Raw genomic sequence first — 16,208 nt, forward strand, 5'->3', positions numbered from 1 at the left:
AGATGCCATGGGAAGCTTGCAAGCAGGGCTGGACACAGTGACGCTCTCCCTGCCTGCAGTTTCCTGAAAAGTGGCATTCAAAAGCACACTGCCTCCGACAGTGGAGACAGAGCAGAGCTGTCATGGCTAGTAGCCACTGATCGCCTTATCCCTCTCCTTGAATTTATCTAATCCTCTTTTAAAGCCACCCAAGTTGGTGGCCCTCATGGCGTCTTGCCGGAGCAAGTTGCATAGTTTTAATTACGCACTGTGTTAAGTTGTTTTGTCTGTCCTGGATCTTCCAGCGTTCAGCTTCTCTGCATGTCCTTGAGTTCTAGTGTTATAGGAGAGAGGGAGGAAAAACTTCCTCATCCACTTTTTCTATACGAGCACCATGCGTCATGTTGTACGCTTCTGTCATATTGGCTCTTTCTTGACTTTTCTCTCAAGCTACAAAGCCCCATTTGTGTGGGGATAGGTAGGCAGCAGGTACCCCCAACATATTCAGGAATTGGGAGGTGGAGAGAACTCTGCCTTCCTCCTAGCCACCACAAAATGCTGGGATCCATCCCTGGCGGCCGAGGATTACTATACTCCAAAGCAGGAAGTTGTTTCCTGACCACAGCTTAGTCAACACTATTGGGCTCAGGCAGGCGTGCTCTCTTGAAGTCCAAAGGTCTTCTCTTCTCCCTTTTGTTGCCTTGGGGACAAAGGGAGGCTGAGCCCTCCCTTCCTCCTGATCATTATGGGGAGAAGGTTTTCCCCACAAATGTTACAGGGCGGAGTACACTTCCGTGAAATTAATACTGGTGTGTCCTACAGAGTGATAAAGATCATCAAAGTTCTGCATTTAAAGTGCCACGTAAATCCTAAATAGTTTAATCCTTGTGGAATGTAAGGGCAAGGCAGTGTGAAATCTTACATGTAGCACTGTTTTTGAAAAGGAAAACAAAAACACACCATCAGATTTACTTTGAATCCTCAGGGCTGTTGAGAAACACTGAAATGGATTTTACTGATGGAATACCTTTAGAGCCTTCTAGGAAAACTTTAGTAATTGCCAACATTTCACAAAAGCAAATACTGTGAACAATATAAAGTGTGCAGTTTAGAATAGTTCTGGTTTTCTGAATGCTCTCTTGCCTGGCTTGAGAACTGCAGGCAAAAAGCAGCAGCATTGTCCCATGTTGCTTTACATCTGGGGTTGCCACCTCAGATGATGTTGGGCTCCCAAATCCCATCAGACATAGCCTATGGGCAGGGATTATGAGACCTGCAGTCCAACAAGTATTTGCAGGACTACAGTTTCTTACCCCTGATGCAAAGCAACTAAAGGCCTTGCCAATGCCTGTGCACAGTATTTCAGACCTCTGTGCTGCAAAATGTGATAACTCTCTTAATGGGCTTCCAATGTGTGGGTGCAACTTGACCAAAAAACAGTTTGGTGTAAAAAGGGAAACTGAGCCAACCCTGTTAATTTCCTTCTAGGTGTACCTTGCATCCCAGTGACCAACTGGCCTTGGAAGGCCCTCTTTCCAGAGTGAAGTCTTTAAAGAAGTCCCTCCGCCAGTCCTTCCGACGAATGCGAAGGAGCAGGGTGTCTAACAGAAAGCGACGAACTGCAGAGGTGAGGGGCTGCGCTGTCTCGGCTTCACGTACAGTGGTACCTTGGGTTACAGATGCTTGAGGTTACAGATGCTTGAGGTTACAGACTCCGCTAACCCAAAAATAGTACCTCGGGTTAAGAACTTTGCTTCAGGATGAGAATAGAAATTGCTCAGCGGTAGCAGGAGGCCCCATTAGCTAAAGTGGTACCTCAGGTTAAGCACAGTTTCAGGTTAAGAATTTACCTCCAGAACGAATTAAGTTCTTAACCCGAGGTTCCACTGTATTCAGCAAAGCTCTGGTGCCACTCATGACGTTAGAAAAAGCCCCCTTGTACAGTATTGGATCTCAGCCTTGCCACTCATGGCATTGATATGTCATATGAGGAGGAGATTCGGGCAGCTATAGGCTAATCCTTTTGGAGGAGAATTGTGCCGGTTTCCTGGAGTACGGCAACCTTAGTCTTCTGCCATCATAAAGAGGTGCAAAAGGATTCATTACATGGCCTTAAAGCATTCTATTTTTCAAAAATAGTTTCTCTTCTTCAAAGCAAGCATCCCTATAAGAAATGGCTTTTTTTGGAACTGGCTTGACTTCTTTTTATTAAAACCACCTGACACCAGCTAACATGCATATTACTGTATAACCCCCCCCCCCCCATGTATAAGACGCCTTCTATTTTTGCGGACTCGAAATTGAGAAAATGGGGGGAGATTTTATCCGTGTATAAGACGACCCACAATTTTGAACATCATTTTTTAATAATAAAAAAACCCTAGTCTTATACACGGAAAAGTATGGTGTGTGTGTTTGTATATATTTAAAGATGCCATTTTATCATTCTAATCTCATTATCTGCCCACTTGAGAGATGCTAAATTGAATCAGGCCTTTACTGTGGTGGTCTCTACACTTTGCAATGGTCTCCCTTATGTATTAGGCAATGTCTGTTGTCTTTTTGACACCTACTGCAGACCTCCTTCTTCTGGCCTTTAAAGCACAGATCTTTATCTCAACCTGTGCTTATATTGGAACTATTTTAACTGCTGTTTGCATTGTTGGAATTGTTTCCATTTTCTGTATGGAATGGTTTTTATCTGTTTCATGGCTGTAACTGTTTTATTTGCTTTTATAAATGTATATTTTTTTCTGTTGCAACCTGCCCTGGGACCTTACGGTAAAGGGCAGGTAAGGAATCTAATAAAACAAACGAAAAGGGGTTGCTTGCTTAGTTCTCGTTTTTGTTTTGTGGGCAGGTACAAGAGGGAATTTCCAGGCATGATCATGATGCGTTGCAGGAGATAGAGCTAGCTCCTGTCCAGCGGAAGATTGAAGCGCGGTCAGCAGAGGACTCTTTCACTGGCTTCGTTCGCACCTTGTATTTTGCCGACACCTTCTTACGAGACAGTGAGTAAGACCAGCTTCTATGTGCTTGAACAATATATTACACCCACAAAGTAATGTACATGGGTAGATAAAACCAGCAACGTCTGGCCTGGGGGTTATAAGGAATGGTCTTGCTTGCTTTCCCTTGGCGATATGTGAAACTTTGGCTTATGGGCTTTGTTATCTCTGGTCCAGGTTCCCGGCACTGCCCCTCCTTATGGGCTGGCACCAATGGGGGCACAGTCTATGCCTTCTGTCTGCGTGTTCCTCCAGCCGAGAGAAGAATGGATGAGCCTGTCCGAGCAGAGCAGGGTGAGTGAAAAGATCAGACGACTTTCGATTTAGATTAAATAGCTGCCCCCCAGATTTAGGATTGAAGGTACCTTTGTAAAATGCCCTGGCGATGAAACCACAGAGACTCCCATCATCCTCTGCCTGTTGGCCATGCTGGACTGGGGCTGATGGGAGTTGGAGTCCAACAACATCCAGAAGGTTGCACGCTTCCCACCACCTGACTCTTGAGAAGCCGTAGTGCTGATTGTGGAGTAGGGTGTCAGAATCTGTGTGCGCATTCTGGAAGAGCAAAACATTTTACTGCAGGACTGTACCAGCCCGCAGGCATGTGCTCTGATTCTTTTAGGAACAGCATTTTTTGGTAAATAATGTGGTTTTCTGAAGGAAACGGTCTTGTACATAAACACCTACCTAGAAATGTTATGAGCTTGGGCAACAGTTTTTATTTCATTTTAGCCTCTGTACTTTTTTGGAAAAGTCCTTAACACACCATAAAACAAGCCCAAGGGCTGTTTGTAAATGTTTCTCTCTGGTCACAAAAATCTGGAAAATATTTCGTGTTTAAAAGTCAGGAGGGTCATCCAGCCAGACATAAGAGATGGAATTAATTTCCGTAACCATATCTATAGGACGGTTATGTGTATTTTCCTTACGGATCTAAGGAAGGTGGCTCGGCAGCTTCCCCTTTGGCTTCATGTGCCATTAATCGCAGTTCAACCTCCAATACAGAAGTAGGCAAAGTCCAGAGCTGCTTTGTCTTTTACAGAAACCCACCAAGCAAAGCAAAGTGTAAAAGATATGAAGGATTAAAACACAAAACAAATTAGGGCATCTTTGAGCACATTCTCAGCCTAGGAACTTGTTTTTAGTGCTGGAACTGAACTGAGCGCTCAGTGGTGTCACAAAAAATGTCTCCTGGTTTGGTTTTCTGCATTTCACAGTCTTATGTAGCCAGAAATAGTTGTTTTGTCTTTGTGGTGAAGCAACTGGGAGCCAGGAACTCTTGTTTATCATCGCTAATCATCTAGAGATCTACCACTAGACCCTGACCTTCATTTTGTCCCGTCCCCTCAATACCTATAGTTGCCTTTGTACAGTGTAAAAAGTGGCTTTTTGACTGCACCCAAAAAAATAATTATGCAGTTTCTATGCGGCATCACAGCTTAAATACTTCAGTTCTCCTCTAAACTCAATCACTTTTTAATGCTTATGTGTGTACAGTGGTACCTCTGGTTAAGAATTTAATTCGTTCCGGAGGTCCGTTCTTAACCTGAAACTGTTCTTAACCTGAAGCACCACTTTAGCTAATGGGGCCTCCCGCTGCCACCACTGTGCGATTTCTGTTCTCATCCTGAAGCAAAGTTCTTAACCTGAGGTACTATTTCTGGGTTAGTGGAGTCTGTAACCTGAAGCGTCTGTAACCCGAGGTACCACTGTATTGTATTTGTATCCAACCTTTCTTCCAAGGAGCTTTGAGTATCATACGTAGTTCCTTTTTGCCACAACCACCCTGTGTGGTAGGTTAAGCTGAGAGATAGTAACAGGCCTCAAGTCAGCCGATGAGCTTCATGGCAGAGTAGGAATTTAAACCTGTGTCTCCCCACTCCTAATCCGAATCTCTAACCACAATGGATTGGGTCCAGTGCTGACGTGCAACACTGGGTTCAGTCCAATATTTCCTCTCTGCTGCCCTTTGTATGTCCAGCATGGTAGCTGGGTTCTGCAAGAAGAAAGTGTGCCTTGTCTCTGAACCAAACCTCCTGCCTCATTTGGCGCGTGCTTTCTGCTGTCTCTCCAGCGAAAGAGATCCAGCTCATGCACAGAGCTCCTGTTATCGGGATCGTTGTTCTGGATGGCCAGAGCACTCCCCTTCCAGAGCCGCTGGAAGTGGCCCATGACCTTTCCAAGAGTCCCAACATGCAAGGGAGCCACCAGCTTCTCGTGGTGTCGGAAGAGCAGCTTAAGGTAACACAATAGCACTCTTGTGTATATGCATGCTCTTTGCCTATTGGAATAGAGCAGCCAGAGAAATTATAGTATGGGGATTCATTTCCCCTTGCAGATCCTTCTTGGAATTTGCTTGTTTTGAGGTGATACTTGGTTGTCACCTTTGCTGAAGGGCATGTTCAGATTTGGGGAGGTGGAAAAGCATACTGTATGCTTGGAAGTTTGCAAAGATTCCAACCTTCCCTGCCACCTGAGCAGATCATAGAGTTATGATACACTTTCCCTACTCCTGAATTTGATATTCTGCCCATAGATGCTTCTCTAGAAAGTGGCAGAGTTGGGCTAAGGAAAAAAGACTCTGTTCAGGGATTTTGACTGCAAACCGGCGCTCTGCTTATTTTTATGTATCTGAGGATTGATATTTGCAAGCCCTGATAATCAGACTTGATACGACCTAGCCATGTGAGAGATGCTTGCAAATCGGCAGCAAAGTTTAGCTACTCCTTCCCTTGCCGCTGTCAGAAATCCAGGCTTTTTTGCTGCTGAAGGCGGGAGAGAGACTACACAGCTCCTTTTTGGCAGCTAGGCTTAAAGCATGCTGCAACACAGCAGCAGGAAACTCATTACGCATTGACCGGAGATTGGATGGCTCTTGCATGAATGAAGGATTTAATACGCAGCTTGTTTACGTTGGCAGGTTTTCACGTTGCCCAAAGTCAGCTCCAAACTGAAACTTAAATTGACGGCCCTGGAAGGCTGCCGGGTTCGGAAGGTGACAGTGACCAACTTTGCCAGCTGTAAGAGTGAGCACAGTGAGAATGACCTGGCTGTTCTGACGAACCTGGGAGACATCCAGATCATTTCCCTGCCTGCACTCAAGATACAAGTGCGCTACCCCTGTATCCGCAAGGAGGATGTGAGTGGCATTGCCTCCTGTGTCTTCACCAGATATGGGCAAGGTAACAACATGGTCATCCACAGGTTACCAAGCTCCATTGTGTTAGGTCTTGGAAGCCTTTCTGCCTCTTGTACAAAATAGATAAATGTGGGGTGGGGGAGAGAAGGGGGAGTTATTTTGTCCCTCTATCCACAATACTGTGAAAGCAAGAAAGAAAAATATTAGTTGGGATAGTAGTATCTGCTTTGAAGGTGACCCGGAAACTACAATTAATCCAGAATGTGGCAGCTAAACTGGTGACTGGGAGCAGCTGCCGAGACCACATAGCACCGGTCTTGAAAGACCTACATTGGCTCCCAGTATGTTTCCGAGCACAATTCAAAGTGTTAGTGCTGATCTTTAAAGCCCTAAACGGCCTCGGTCCAGTATATCTGAAGGAGCGTCTCCACCCCTATCGTTCTACCCAGACACTGAGGTCCAGCACCGAGGGCCTTCTGGCGGTTCCCTCACTGCGAGAAGCCAAGTTACAGGGAACCAGGCAGAGGGCCTTCTTGGTAGTGGCACCCGCCCTGTGGAACGCCCTCCCACCAGATGTCAAAGAGAACAACAACTACCAGACTTTTAGAAGACATCTGAAGGCAGCCCTGTTTAGGGAAGCTTTAATGTTTGATGGATTACTGTATTTTAATATTTTGTTGGAAGCCGCCCAGAAATTATTCTTGTTATTACTACTACTACTACTATTTTATTAATAATAATAATTAAAATTTTATGCCACCCTTCACCCGAAGATCCCAGGATCGTTCACAACATAAAAATACAAAATACATAATAAAACCTAAACAAGCCAGTAACCCCCCCTCTCACAAATACATTTAAAAAGCCATAGAATGTTAATCAGCCGAATGCCTGGTTGAAAAGAAACATTTTTGCTTGGTGCCTGAAGATATGTAATGAAGATGCCAGGAGAGCCTCCTGAGGGGAGAGAATTCCACAAACAGGGAGCCACTGCAGAAAAGGCCCCTTCCCATGTTGCCACCCTCTAGACCTCATGTTGAGGAAGCACAGGCAAATGCCTTAAACTTATGAAGCACAGGCAGAAAGGCCTGAGATTATGAGTGCAGGGTCTGGTTCGGTTCATATACAAAGAGGCGGTCCTTGAAGTACTGCAGTCCTGAGCTGTTTAAGGCTTTGTAGGTCAAATCCAGCACTTTGAATTGGGCCCGGAAACTAACTGGCGGCCACTGCAGTCAGGCCAAGATTAGTGTTATATGCTCAAACCATCTTGCCCCAGTGAGCAGCCTGATCCCCAGCTGAAACTTCTGAACCATCTTCAGAGGCAGCCCTATGTATAATGCATTGCAGTAATCTAACCTAGAGCATATTAAGTTAAAAAATGGTTTACGCAGGGGTCTGAAAAGAGTGCGCTTGAGAGAACATTGCATGAGAATCAGACAAACATACAGTATTCGGATCTTTCCATGCATAGGAGTCCCAGAGATCTAGCTGAGAGATATTAAATAGTAACATGGGATCTCTTTAAAAAAAATCTGTCAGAAGCACCAAGCATGACTTTGGAAAGTGCTCATGCAGCTGAGCCTTTGTACGCTTACTCTGAAGTTAATTCCAGGTCCGCCCGCCCCCATTGCCCTTGCTTCAAAATAAGTGGGTTTGCAGCCTTAAGCTTAGTCTTCTGAGTGAGATTTGTAAAAATATATTTTGGGAAACTCTTGTGGGACGCTTTCTGCATCTGTGTATGCACAACTTGCCATTTCTCCATCTTTCTCCTCTGCAGGGTTCTATCTCATCTCCCCGTCAGAGTTTGAGAGGTTTTCACTTTCCCCAAAGTGGCTGGTTGAACCACGATGCTTAGTAAAAGTACCTGAAAACACAGGCAACAGCCATGTGCACAGCACACCTGGTGTGGAGAAGGCATCAAGGATATCCAAGTATGAATGACTGTGGCATTTGTATTGTATTGTGTGGATGATAGAAAGGGTGCAACATTCTACTTTGTATTGCTGGTTTTGTGTGTTGAATATGACATGCGTAGCCATGGGAACTGCAACAAAGGAGGCCCATGGTCACTCTGGAAAGGGGTTAGGGTTGCTGTCCTGCCACCATATACACCTACATGATCTGACAATGCCTCTGCTCATCCCCTAATGCAGGCATAGGCAAACTTGGCCCTCCAGATGTTTAGAGACTACAACTCCCATCATCCCTAGCTAACAGGACCAGTGGTCAGGAATGATGGGAATTGTAGTCCCAAAACATCTGGAGGGCCGGGCTTCGGGGTGCCTGTTTTAAATGAGTTTGCCTATGCCTGCCCTAATGCCATCCCAATGTACTGACAAGGCTTTGCTTATCTGCCACCCACTATTCATTGTTCTTATTGAAAAAAGAAGTGGTTTTAAAAATGCTGAAGTTGCATAGTGCCATATGTTCTGGTGCTGAGATTCTACCACCTCTGGAATGACTCTCCACAAAACAAAGCCTTCTGAGCTGGGTACAACATACAGTCCCCAGGTTGTGTAATCATTTTGTGTGTGCACTAGGTGGGCTGGTTAAAGGGTAGCAGCAAAATATGTCAGAACTGGTACACGTCAATTCTAGCTAACCACCTAACCATCTCCTAGTTGCCATAAGCGGATACGCCTCTGCCTAGACCGCTGATGGGGGTTCACATGGGGGAATATATATCTCCCTATCGGTCTATCCCTAGATGTAGAAAATCAATCAGTCGTTTTATTTGTATGACACATTTCCAAAGCTAAAGCCATGCTGAAGGCAGAATACAACATGTACAAAATTTACAAACATAACAAAAGTAGTCTTAAAGAAAAAATCAAAACATAGAGAAGGGTTCTTGTTGTTTTGCTTACTCTTCTTCTTGATACGTTAGTTTTCAATATGCTGGGGAATTTTATAAGGATGAGCAGTCATGTGAACTCCCACACAAATTTTGAACTGACTTAAAAGCTGAAGATTTTTTTAAGAGGCAGCATGTACCTGTCAAAGTAGCGCAGTGTAAACCAAGGGTGCATGACTTTCTGTGTGCCTATGATAATTGCATCTGATTTGCAATGTCTAGGGGGTTGGAATTGGTTTATGATCTTGTCTAATTGACTCTTCTTTCTATCTTCTGCAGTAGCAAGGAATCGGGATGGAGTGCCAGTGATCCGGGTGCAGATGGTAAGAAAAATGTGAATGTACAGAGAGAAATTGCTGGTCCAGTGCTGCTTGCTCAGTAATGTAACATAACATCCAGTTTGGATTACTCCAGTAGTGCAGTACAGGAAACGGCCCATGAAGGCAGGTCAGAAACTCAGATTGGCTTAGGATCTAGCTCAAAGGCTGTTGGCTTGTTTCAATAGGAGGGATAATGTCTTAAGAGCTTCATGGAGTACCAGTTTGTTTCTGGACACAATACAAAGTGCTGGTTGTGACTTGTAAAGCCCTCAGCCTAGGACTTGGGGTATTTATGTCTCATGTCAACCTACAAAGTTAAGATCTTCAATTGGAGGCCCAGTCTTCTGGAGGCCCGGTCTGCTTGTTTCCTTTTCAAGGTAGGGAACTTTAAAAAATGGGAGAAGGCATTCTGTGCCGCAGGAGCATAGGTTGGTGGAAGTATATTTGGTACAGCTGCTTGTATGTTGGCTTCAAATTCTAAAATAGGCTCTTAAAGAAAAGACCAGATCATGATCTTCATCACTCAGAGGAGTAATAGATTGTCATAATTGGGTTAACTTGCCCTTTTAAAGAACTTCAAAGGGTGGATATGCCAAGCATAATGTGTTGTCTTCAACTATGTTTTACCCAGAGTAGAACCACTGAAATGAATGGCCCTAAGTTAGTCATGTCTATTTATTTTAATGGCTCTACTCTGAGTAGAACTTACATTGAATACAACCCAATAGATCTAATTTGGGGGGGCTTTGTGAGTTTCTTTGTATCGTGGGAATTGACTGCCTTAACATTTGTCTGATTTGCCTTTCAGAGAGGACGCATGGCAGATTGATGGAGCATGCCCTGCTCAATGATGAGAGTGAGAAAGACATGATTTCTTTTGTGCTATAGGGGTGGAGGGATGGGCATTCTGTGGGAACTGGCTTGAGCCACTTTATTCACTTGCTTCTGGTTGTTGAGTCTGCTCCCCTCCTTAATACCAGCAGCCATACAACAGTAGGTAGATTTCTCTTAGGGATGTTGTCTTCATGAGTTTGCCTCAGTTAGGCAGGCAGTTGACCAGTAACATACCTGAACATGTCTATATTTGTATACAGCTGCCCAATGGCATCTCATAATTGCTCTTTGGTGCTTAGCACATCAGTATCCAGCAGACATTCAGAGTTCTGTGGCTATTGCACTAGGAGGACTTGATCTACACAATGGGCAATGGATATCCCAACATCATGTCCACATCTGTAAAATGGGAATAAATTGTGACCTATCTCACATAAATTTTCGTGAGGGTAAACACAAAGCCTTCAGAAGCATCTTGCCATTTTAAAACTGGTACATTTAATAGTGAGTAAACTTGCTATACAGTAGTACCTCGGGTTAAGTACTTAACTCATTCTGGAGGTCTGTTCTTAACCTGAAACAGTTCTTAACCTGAAGCACTACTTTAGCTAATGGGGCCTCCTGCTGCCGCCGCACCGCCAGAGCATGATTTCTGTTCTCATCCTGAAGCAAAGTTCTTAACCCGAGGTAATATTTCTGGGTTAGCGGAGTCTGTAACTTGAAGCATATGTAACCCGAGGTACCACTGTGCTGACATATGTTGTTGTTGGGTGCTTCCAGAGCTGGAAGTTCCCAATCATTGCTGTTCTGCTTTAAGGTGGAAGTGGGATAGCAGATTTCTAAACACTCTGTAGCCAAGTGGGGTCAGTCCCTCTTTCCTCAATTGTTGGAGAGAAGCAATTTTCATTGGGATCTTTGTATGTATGGGACGAGTTAAATAGCCCCCTCCCCTCACTGAACCTCTGCTGCAATTTGGGGTGGGGGGAGGGAGATAATGACCAGAATAGTAGCTTAATAGCAGCTATATTGACTATAAGTAGCTTGGATTTGAGGGGAAGGAAGTAAAAGCCTAATGGGGAAAATGTGAGAGGGGGTCTTTCAATCACAGTATCATGCCAATGCCCTGTAAAAGGTGACTGAACAAAATGTGGTTGTTTCACAGTAAATGTCTGGTGTGGAAGCAGCCAGTGTTTCAGTGTTTAATTCAGCCATGAGTGCAGGGTCTTTGAAGAAATTGCCCCAAATAGAGATACCAGAAATGCTATTATTTGTGTACATGGTTGCCAAAAGAAACATCCTACGCATGTTGGCTTCAGCTGGGGTGGACCATTTTGTGCACATCTGCCACTATGCACATGTTTCCTTTTTGACATGGCACTACAAATGCTGGCATCAAACTTTAAAGACTTTATGGATTTAAAGAAATTATGGATTTAAAGAAAAAAAATACCTAAACTTGAGACCTAAGCAACCTTGAGAAACACAAAGTATGCACACCCTTTTCTCTTTTGAATGCTAGCTGCAAGCTTTTATGCCGCATAGTATTCTTTCTGAAGTGCAACTGAGCAAGCTAAAATAATATATGTATGTCTATGTTTGGTGTCCTGCTTGGCACATTGGTTGTAAGACACTGGCAATTGTTTAGCACAACAGGATTGTATTCAGTTACCCTGAATCTAAACAAAGTTATTGCCCAACTTTTAATCAAATACATTCCAGACATAGATCTGTTATATTAGACAGTAAGTTGAACACAACATCATCTAGATGTCATCCTTCCTTAAGGATAAAATGTGAATTTCATGTCAGCTCTGTAGGAATGGTTAAAGTTCGTTTATTTATTAATAGTACTTATCTGCTTCTCAGTAGCAAAGTTATCTGGACAGCTTAATAGCAATGAAAGCATTAAAATATAAACCGCAATAAGCTAAAATAAAATGAATTCTGCAAGAGAGAAGGAAATCAATAATTAAAACATTTATCTTTTAAAAGTCCTGTCAGCAGAATCTTTGGAAGATGGGGCTTAAAAAAAACAACTGTTCCAACAGTGGAAGTAAAACTGCTTCTTGAGATTGAAGAATATATGCACTTCTTTCACATGAATGTTTTTTTCCTCCCTTTTCAGAAGTTCTAGAAGAGATCCAAAGCACTCTGGAGGGTGGAAAAGGGTGAGTGTCCATGGTTTCTCTTAGAACTTGGGGAGTTAAACTGTTCTGTCCTTGTGATAGAAGGGAAGTGACATAGTGAACATCGGAGAACATCTATTTAGCAACCCTGAAACCTGGTGCTGTGTTCCTCAATGGCTTCCTTCGCATTCTCAGATATTTAACCTTCTATTAAGTCTGCTGCCAACACTGAACAGATTTTGTATTTCTCTGTACATTCTGATATGAGGATTGTTGTTGTTGTTTTGCTTTCTAATTAAGATCTTTACACCCAACTTGAGTTAAGATACCCACTATCCCAATCTTGTGAATAGCTCAGGGCAGACGTCTTTAATTTTTAGGACTTGTCGACCAGGAAGGAGATACAGATCTAAAAACAACATTAAGTCAGCTGGTGTCGAAGAGGAGGGTGGGCGAATTGGGTCCCATGGATTTACTTCCTGGCACTGGGGAGGCAATTCTTTTGCAAAAGGAGAACCAGTAGAATACTGGTTGTCACATATGACTTACTTTTAGGATTTGACGGGGGGATGGAAGTGGGAGAGAAAGCACCTCTATCTACAGGTATATGGAGATTTTGGTGTTGAGAACCAGAATGGTACAAGTTGTCTGTCACAGTTTCCATATGGCGATTTTGTCTTTGCAGGAGTTATAGTGACAGAAACTCAAGGAGAATTCAAGTAGGACACAGACTAAGCAATGGAGGAGGTATGTGGGTATATATGCTATAGCTGTATTTAGAGAAAACAGTATGGTTTGTTATAAAATACATCTTTATGTAGCTTCCTTATGCAAAAACTGGTGTCTTACAAAACATGAACAGAAAACTTGAAGCTCATGGTTTGTAACAGATCAGTTTTTCATTTTGTCTAAATATGGGAAACAGTAGCTTCCACAAATAATAATTTGTGTAACAGAGATTTGACCTCAATGCCAGGCTTGGCCTCCTCTGCTGTCTTCACGCAGTTTTGTTCTTGAGATGACGGCTGCCAGTGCCTTCTAGAGTATTTTTATGTCTCTCCCATTCCAATTCACCACTGCAAAAAAGTACTTGACAAAAAGGAGGAAGTAACTTCTCACTTTTCTCCCAGTCTCTGCAATTTTCATCCTTAAAGATAGACTGCAGCTGGGAACCTGGCCAGAGTTCACTCTACAAACCAACGTTACTTAAAGCAGAACTTGATGCCCTCAACTTGGGCGGCATGTAGACTGTTCCTCTGCCAGCTCCCACCAATGATGTATAACAGGAGATAGGGACATTGCAGAAATTATATGCAACCGTCAAAAGTGTTACTTCAGGATGCTGAATGCCTTGCTGTTGCGAGACTGGCATTTTCAAAACATTAGTTTGTGTCCAATTATATATTTGAGTCCTACCAGGCTGGGACACACACACACACATTCTTCACCAAAAACATACCCATGCTGTCAGGGCTGCTTCCAGATCCCAGCTCACAGAGGATCACGCGAGCCAGCGTTCACTTTATAAAAGTCTTTATTGAGTTACAGTCTCCAATTCCAAGCTGCAGCGTGCAGCCCTACGTCTTATAAGCTAGACCGGCGAAGCTCCGTCTGAGTCCCCGCCTCCTGTACACCAACTTAATACCCTAGCATTACTCCACCTTTTCCGCCTGACCGTTCTTCTCTGGGTCCCTCTGCCCCCCGTGGTCTCTTCCTTCTGGGACTCTTCTGACGCTGACCCCCCGGACCCTTCTGTCTCCTTGCGCCGGGCTTTAGGACCTGGCTCCCTTTCCGGGCTGCTTACTGTGCCGCCTTCCTGTGCATTTGAACTTGGCGCGCGCGCCCAACCTTCTACTTTCCACTTGACCGTTTCTTCGCTCTCCGATGGAGGTGTGGCCACTCCTGACTCATGCCCTCCCCCCTGCGGCGAGCCGCCGGATCCCGATGCCTGGCGCCCTTCCTCCCCACTGCGCTCTGTTGGGGACGTTGGCCCCGATTTCCAACTGCTGCTCTCTGAACCCCCTTTTGTCCCTTCTTCCTGGGGTGTCCCCCTAAGCTCCCCCCTTGCTCTGGTCACTGGCGCTCCTTTCTGTGAATCTTCCGATTCACTGGAAAGACTCGGAGATCTCGGGTCGTCGTCATCGCTCATCTTTCCTTCGGACTCCTCCCCCTCGCTCTCTGTTTCCTCCCTTGCCCTCGCCTCTGCTCCTGAACCCCTGACACATGCGTTTTCACAAAAATGCAATATGCATTAGACTATGCACAACAAAAGAGATGCAGGTGGCGCTGTGGGTTAAACCACAGAGCCTAGGGCTTGCTGATCAGAAGGTCACGGTTCGAATCCCTGCAACGGGGTGAGCTCCCGTTGCTCAGTCCCTACTCCTGCCAACCTAGCAGTTCGAAATCCCGTCAAAGTGCAAGTAGATAAAGAGGTACTGCTCCGGCGGGAAGGTAAATGGCGTTTCCGTGCACTGCTCTGGTTTGCCAGAAGCAGCTTAGTCATGCTGGCCACATGACCCGGAAGCTGTACGCCGGCTCCCTCGGCCAATAAAGTGAGATGAGCGCCGCAACCCCAGAGTCGGCCACAACTGGACCTAATGTTCAGGGGTCCCTTTACCTTTACCTATGCCCAATAAAGCAACAGCCTCTTCAGGTTGTGTAAAATAATTCTGCCCTTTTCTTTTCCCAGCAGAATGATTGTGCTCCTGCAGTGTCTCCGTGATGTCTGACGTTTGGAAAGAGTGCCATAACACTACTGACTACAGGCCCACCGTCCACTGGAAGAGACATCCACTGACCGTGGCCTTGGATTCAATTGCAGGGCGGAGTCTTGCCTGGCCACTCACCTGCTTATCATCCTCTTCACTGTGCCTCACCTGAAGCCCTCATTTTCTCTTTGAGATGCCAGCCTTGCACTGAGGCTGGAATACTTCCCTTGGCCTGTTTCCCTTCATGCCTCTGGATATGTTTTTGCAATTCTTTAATCGTTTGCACAATTTCTTTTAAAATAAAATATTTCTACTGGAATGGGTTTTAAATTATAAATATTACTGCCTTGGGTGCAGAGATTTTTTTAAAAAAGAAATACTGTTACCTCTGACTAAGATTATTTTTTGTACATTTTTTTTAAAAAAATCATACTGGGTGTTTGTTCAATAGATATATTTTAGAAGAGTTCTTTTTTTAAAAAAATCTTGAATGAAATAATATATGTCACTTTAGATTCCTGTGGCTGCTGTAACTTTTTTTTCTCCTTCAAATGAGGAAATTGCAAGGGGTTTGGGTTTTTTTGGTCATGTTACTGTTAAGTAGTTTTGCAGACTCAGGTAGATTCTTATTTTTGTAGCTGATCAAATCTGGAAAAATTAATCAAATTTAACTTGATTTGTGTGTGGACACTACATTGAACTGTTGTGAAATAAACCTGTACTTTTAACATGCTTTTTAATTTGACCAAGAAACTCTCTGTTGCCTCATTTTGATGCCCTCTGAAATGTTTAACAGCCTTGCAACTGCAGCACGGGAAGTGACCCTCTTCACTTAGATGCTTGTAGTGCTTTCCATGGTCACATGAAACTTGTTCTATAAGCCACGAGTTCCCCACATTCTGTGAAAGGCAGACAAATCTCACCTGGAAGGGGTTATTATAGACCACTCAGCCTTTCAGTGTAATTGCCTAATGCCTTTCTAGGTTGCTTTCCAGGGGATTTTACCAATTCTCTCCATCTAGTCCAATTCACTAGTCCAAAGGCAGAATCCCAAGTGTATCCTAACCTTCCAAAGGTAACAGATCATATTAATTTAGGTTTGATTCTATGCACCAATCAAAAACACAGTATAACACCCAGAGAATGAAGTGTGTGATAAGGACAAAAATTATCCTTACTAAACCTACAAACAATTTGCTTTGCTACAGGGCAAGGTAAAAAATGCCTTGTAATCAAATGA

General features: G+C 44.1%; 1 protein-coding gene across 5 annotated transcripts in view; it reads left to right on the forward strand.

Annotated features, from left to right (window-relative positions):
• Window positions 1–15,700, forward strand: part of LLGL2 (LLGL scribble cell polarity complex component 2) — a 66,921-nt gene extending 51,221 nt beyond the window's left edge. For 3 of the 5 annotated variants that reach the window (XM_082203487.1, XM_082203490.1, XM_082203491.1), the window contains exons 16-26: window positions 1,468–1,606; window positions 2,840–2,990; window positions 3,165–3,281; window positions 5,062–5,228; window positions 5,908–6,169; window positions 7,904–8,057; window positions 9,260–9,303; window positions 10,109–10,156; window positions 12,260–12,302; window positions 12,946–13,007; window positions 14,950–15,700. In XM_082203487.1, the coding sequence (XP_082059613.1) occupies window positions 1,468–1,606; window positions 2,840–2,990; window positions 3,165–3,281; window positions 5,062–5,228; window positions 5,908–6,169; window positions 7,904–8,057; window positions 9,260–9,303; window positions 10,109–10,156; window positions 12,260–12,302; window positions 12,946–13,007; window positions 14,950–14,957 (1,195 nt within the window). In that variant the 3' untranslated portion in view covers window positions 14,958–15,700. The remainder of the gene's footprint in view (window positions 1–1,467; window positions 1,607–2,839; window positions 2,991–3,164; window positions 3,282–5,061; window positions 5,229–5,907; window positions 6,170–7,903; window positions 8,058–9,259; window positions 9,304–10,108; window positions 10,157–12,259; window positions 12,303–12,945; window positions 13,008–14,949) is intronic. The other 2 variants (XM_082203488.1, XM_082203489.1) reach the window with 2 other exon arrangements.
• The last annotated feature ends 508 nt before the right edge of the window (window positions 15,701–16,208 follow it).

The sequence above is a fragment of the Podarcis vaucheri genome, assembly GCF_965113315.1.
Source record: "Podarcis vaucheri genome assembly, chromosome: 2".
NCBI classification, from domain to species: Eukaryota; Metazoa; Chordata; class Lepidosauria; order Squamata; family Lacertidae; genus Podarcis; species Podarcis vaucheri.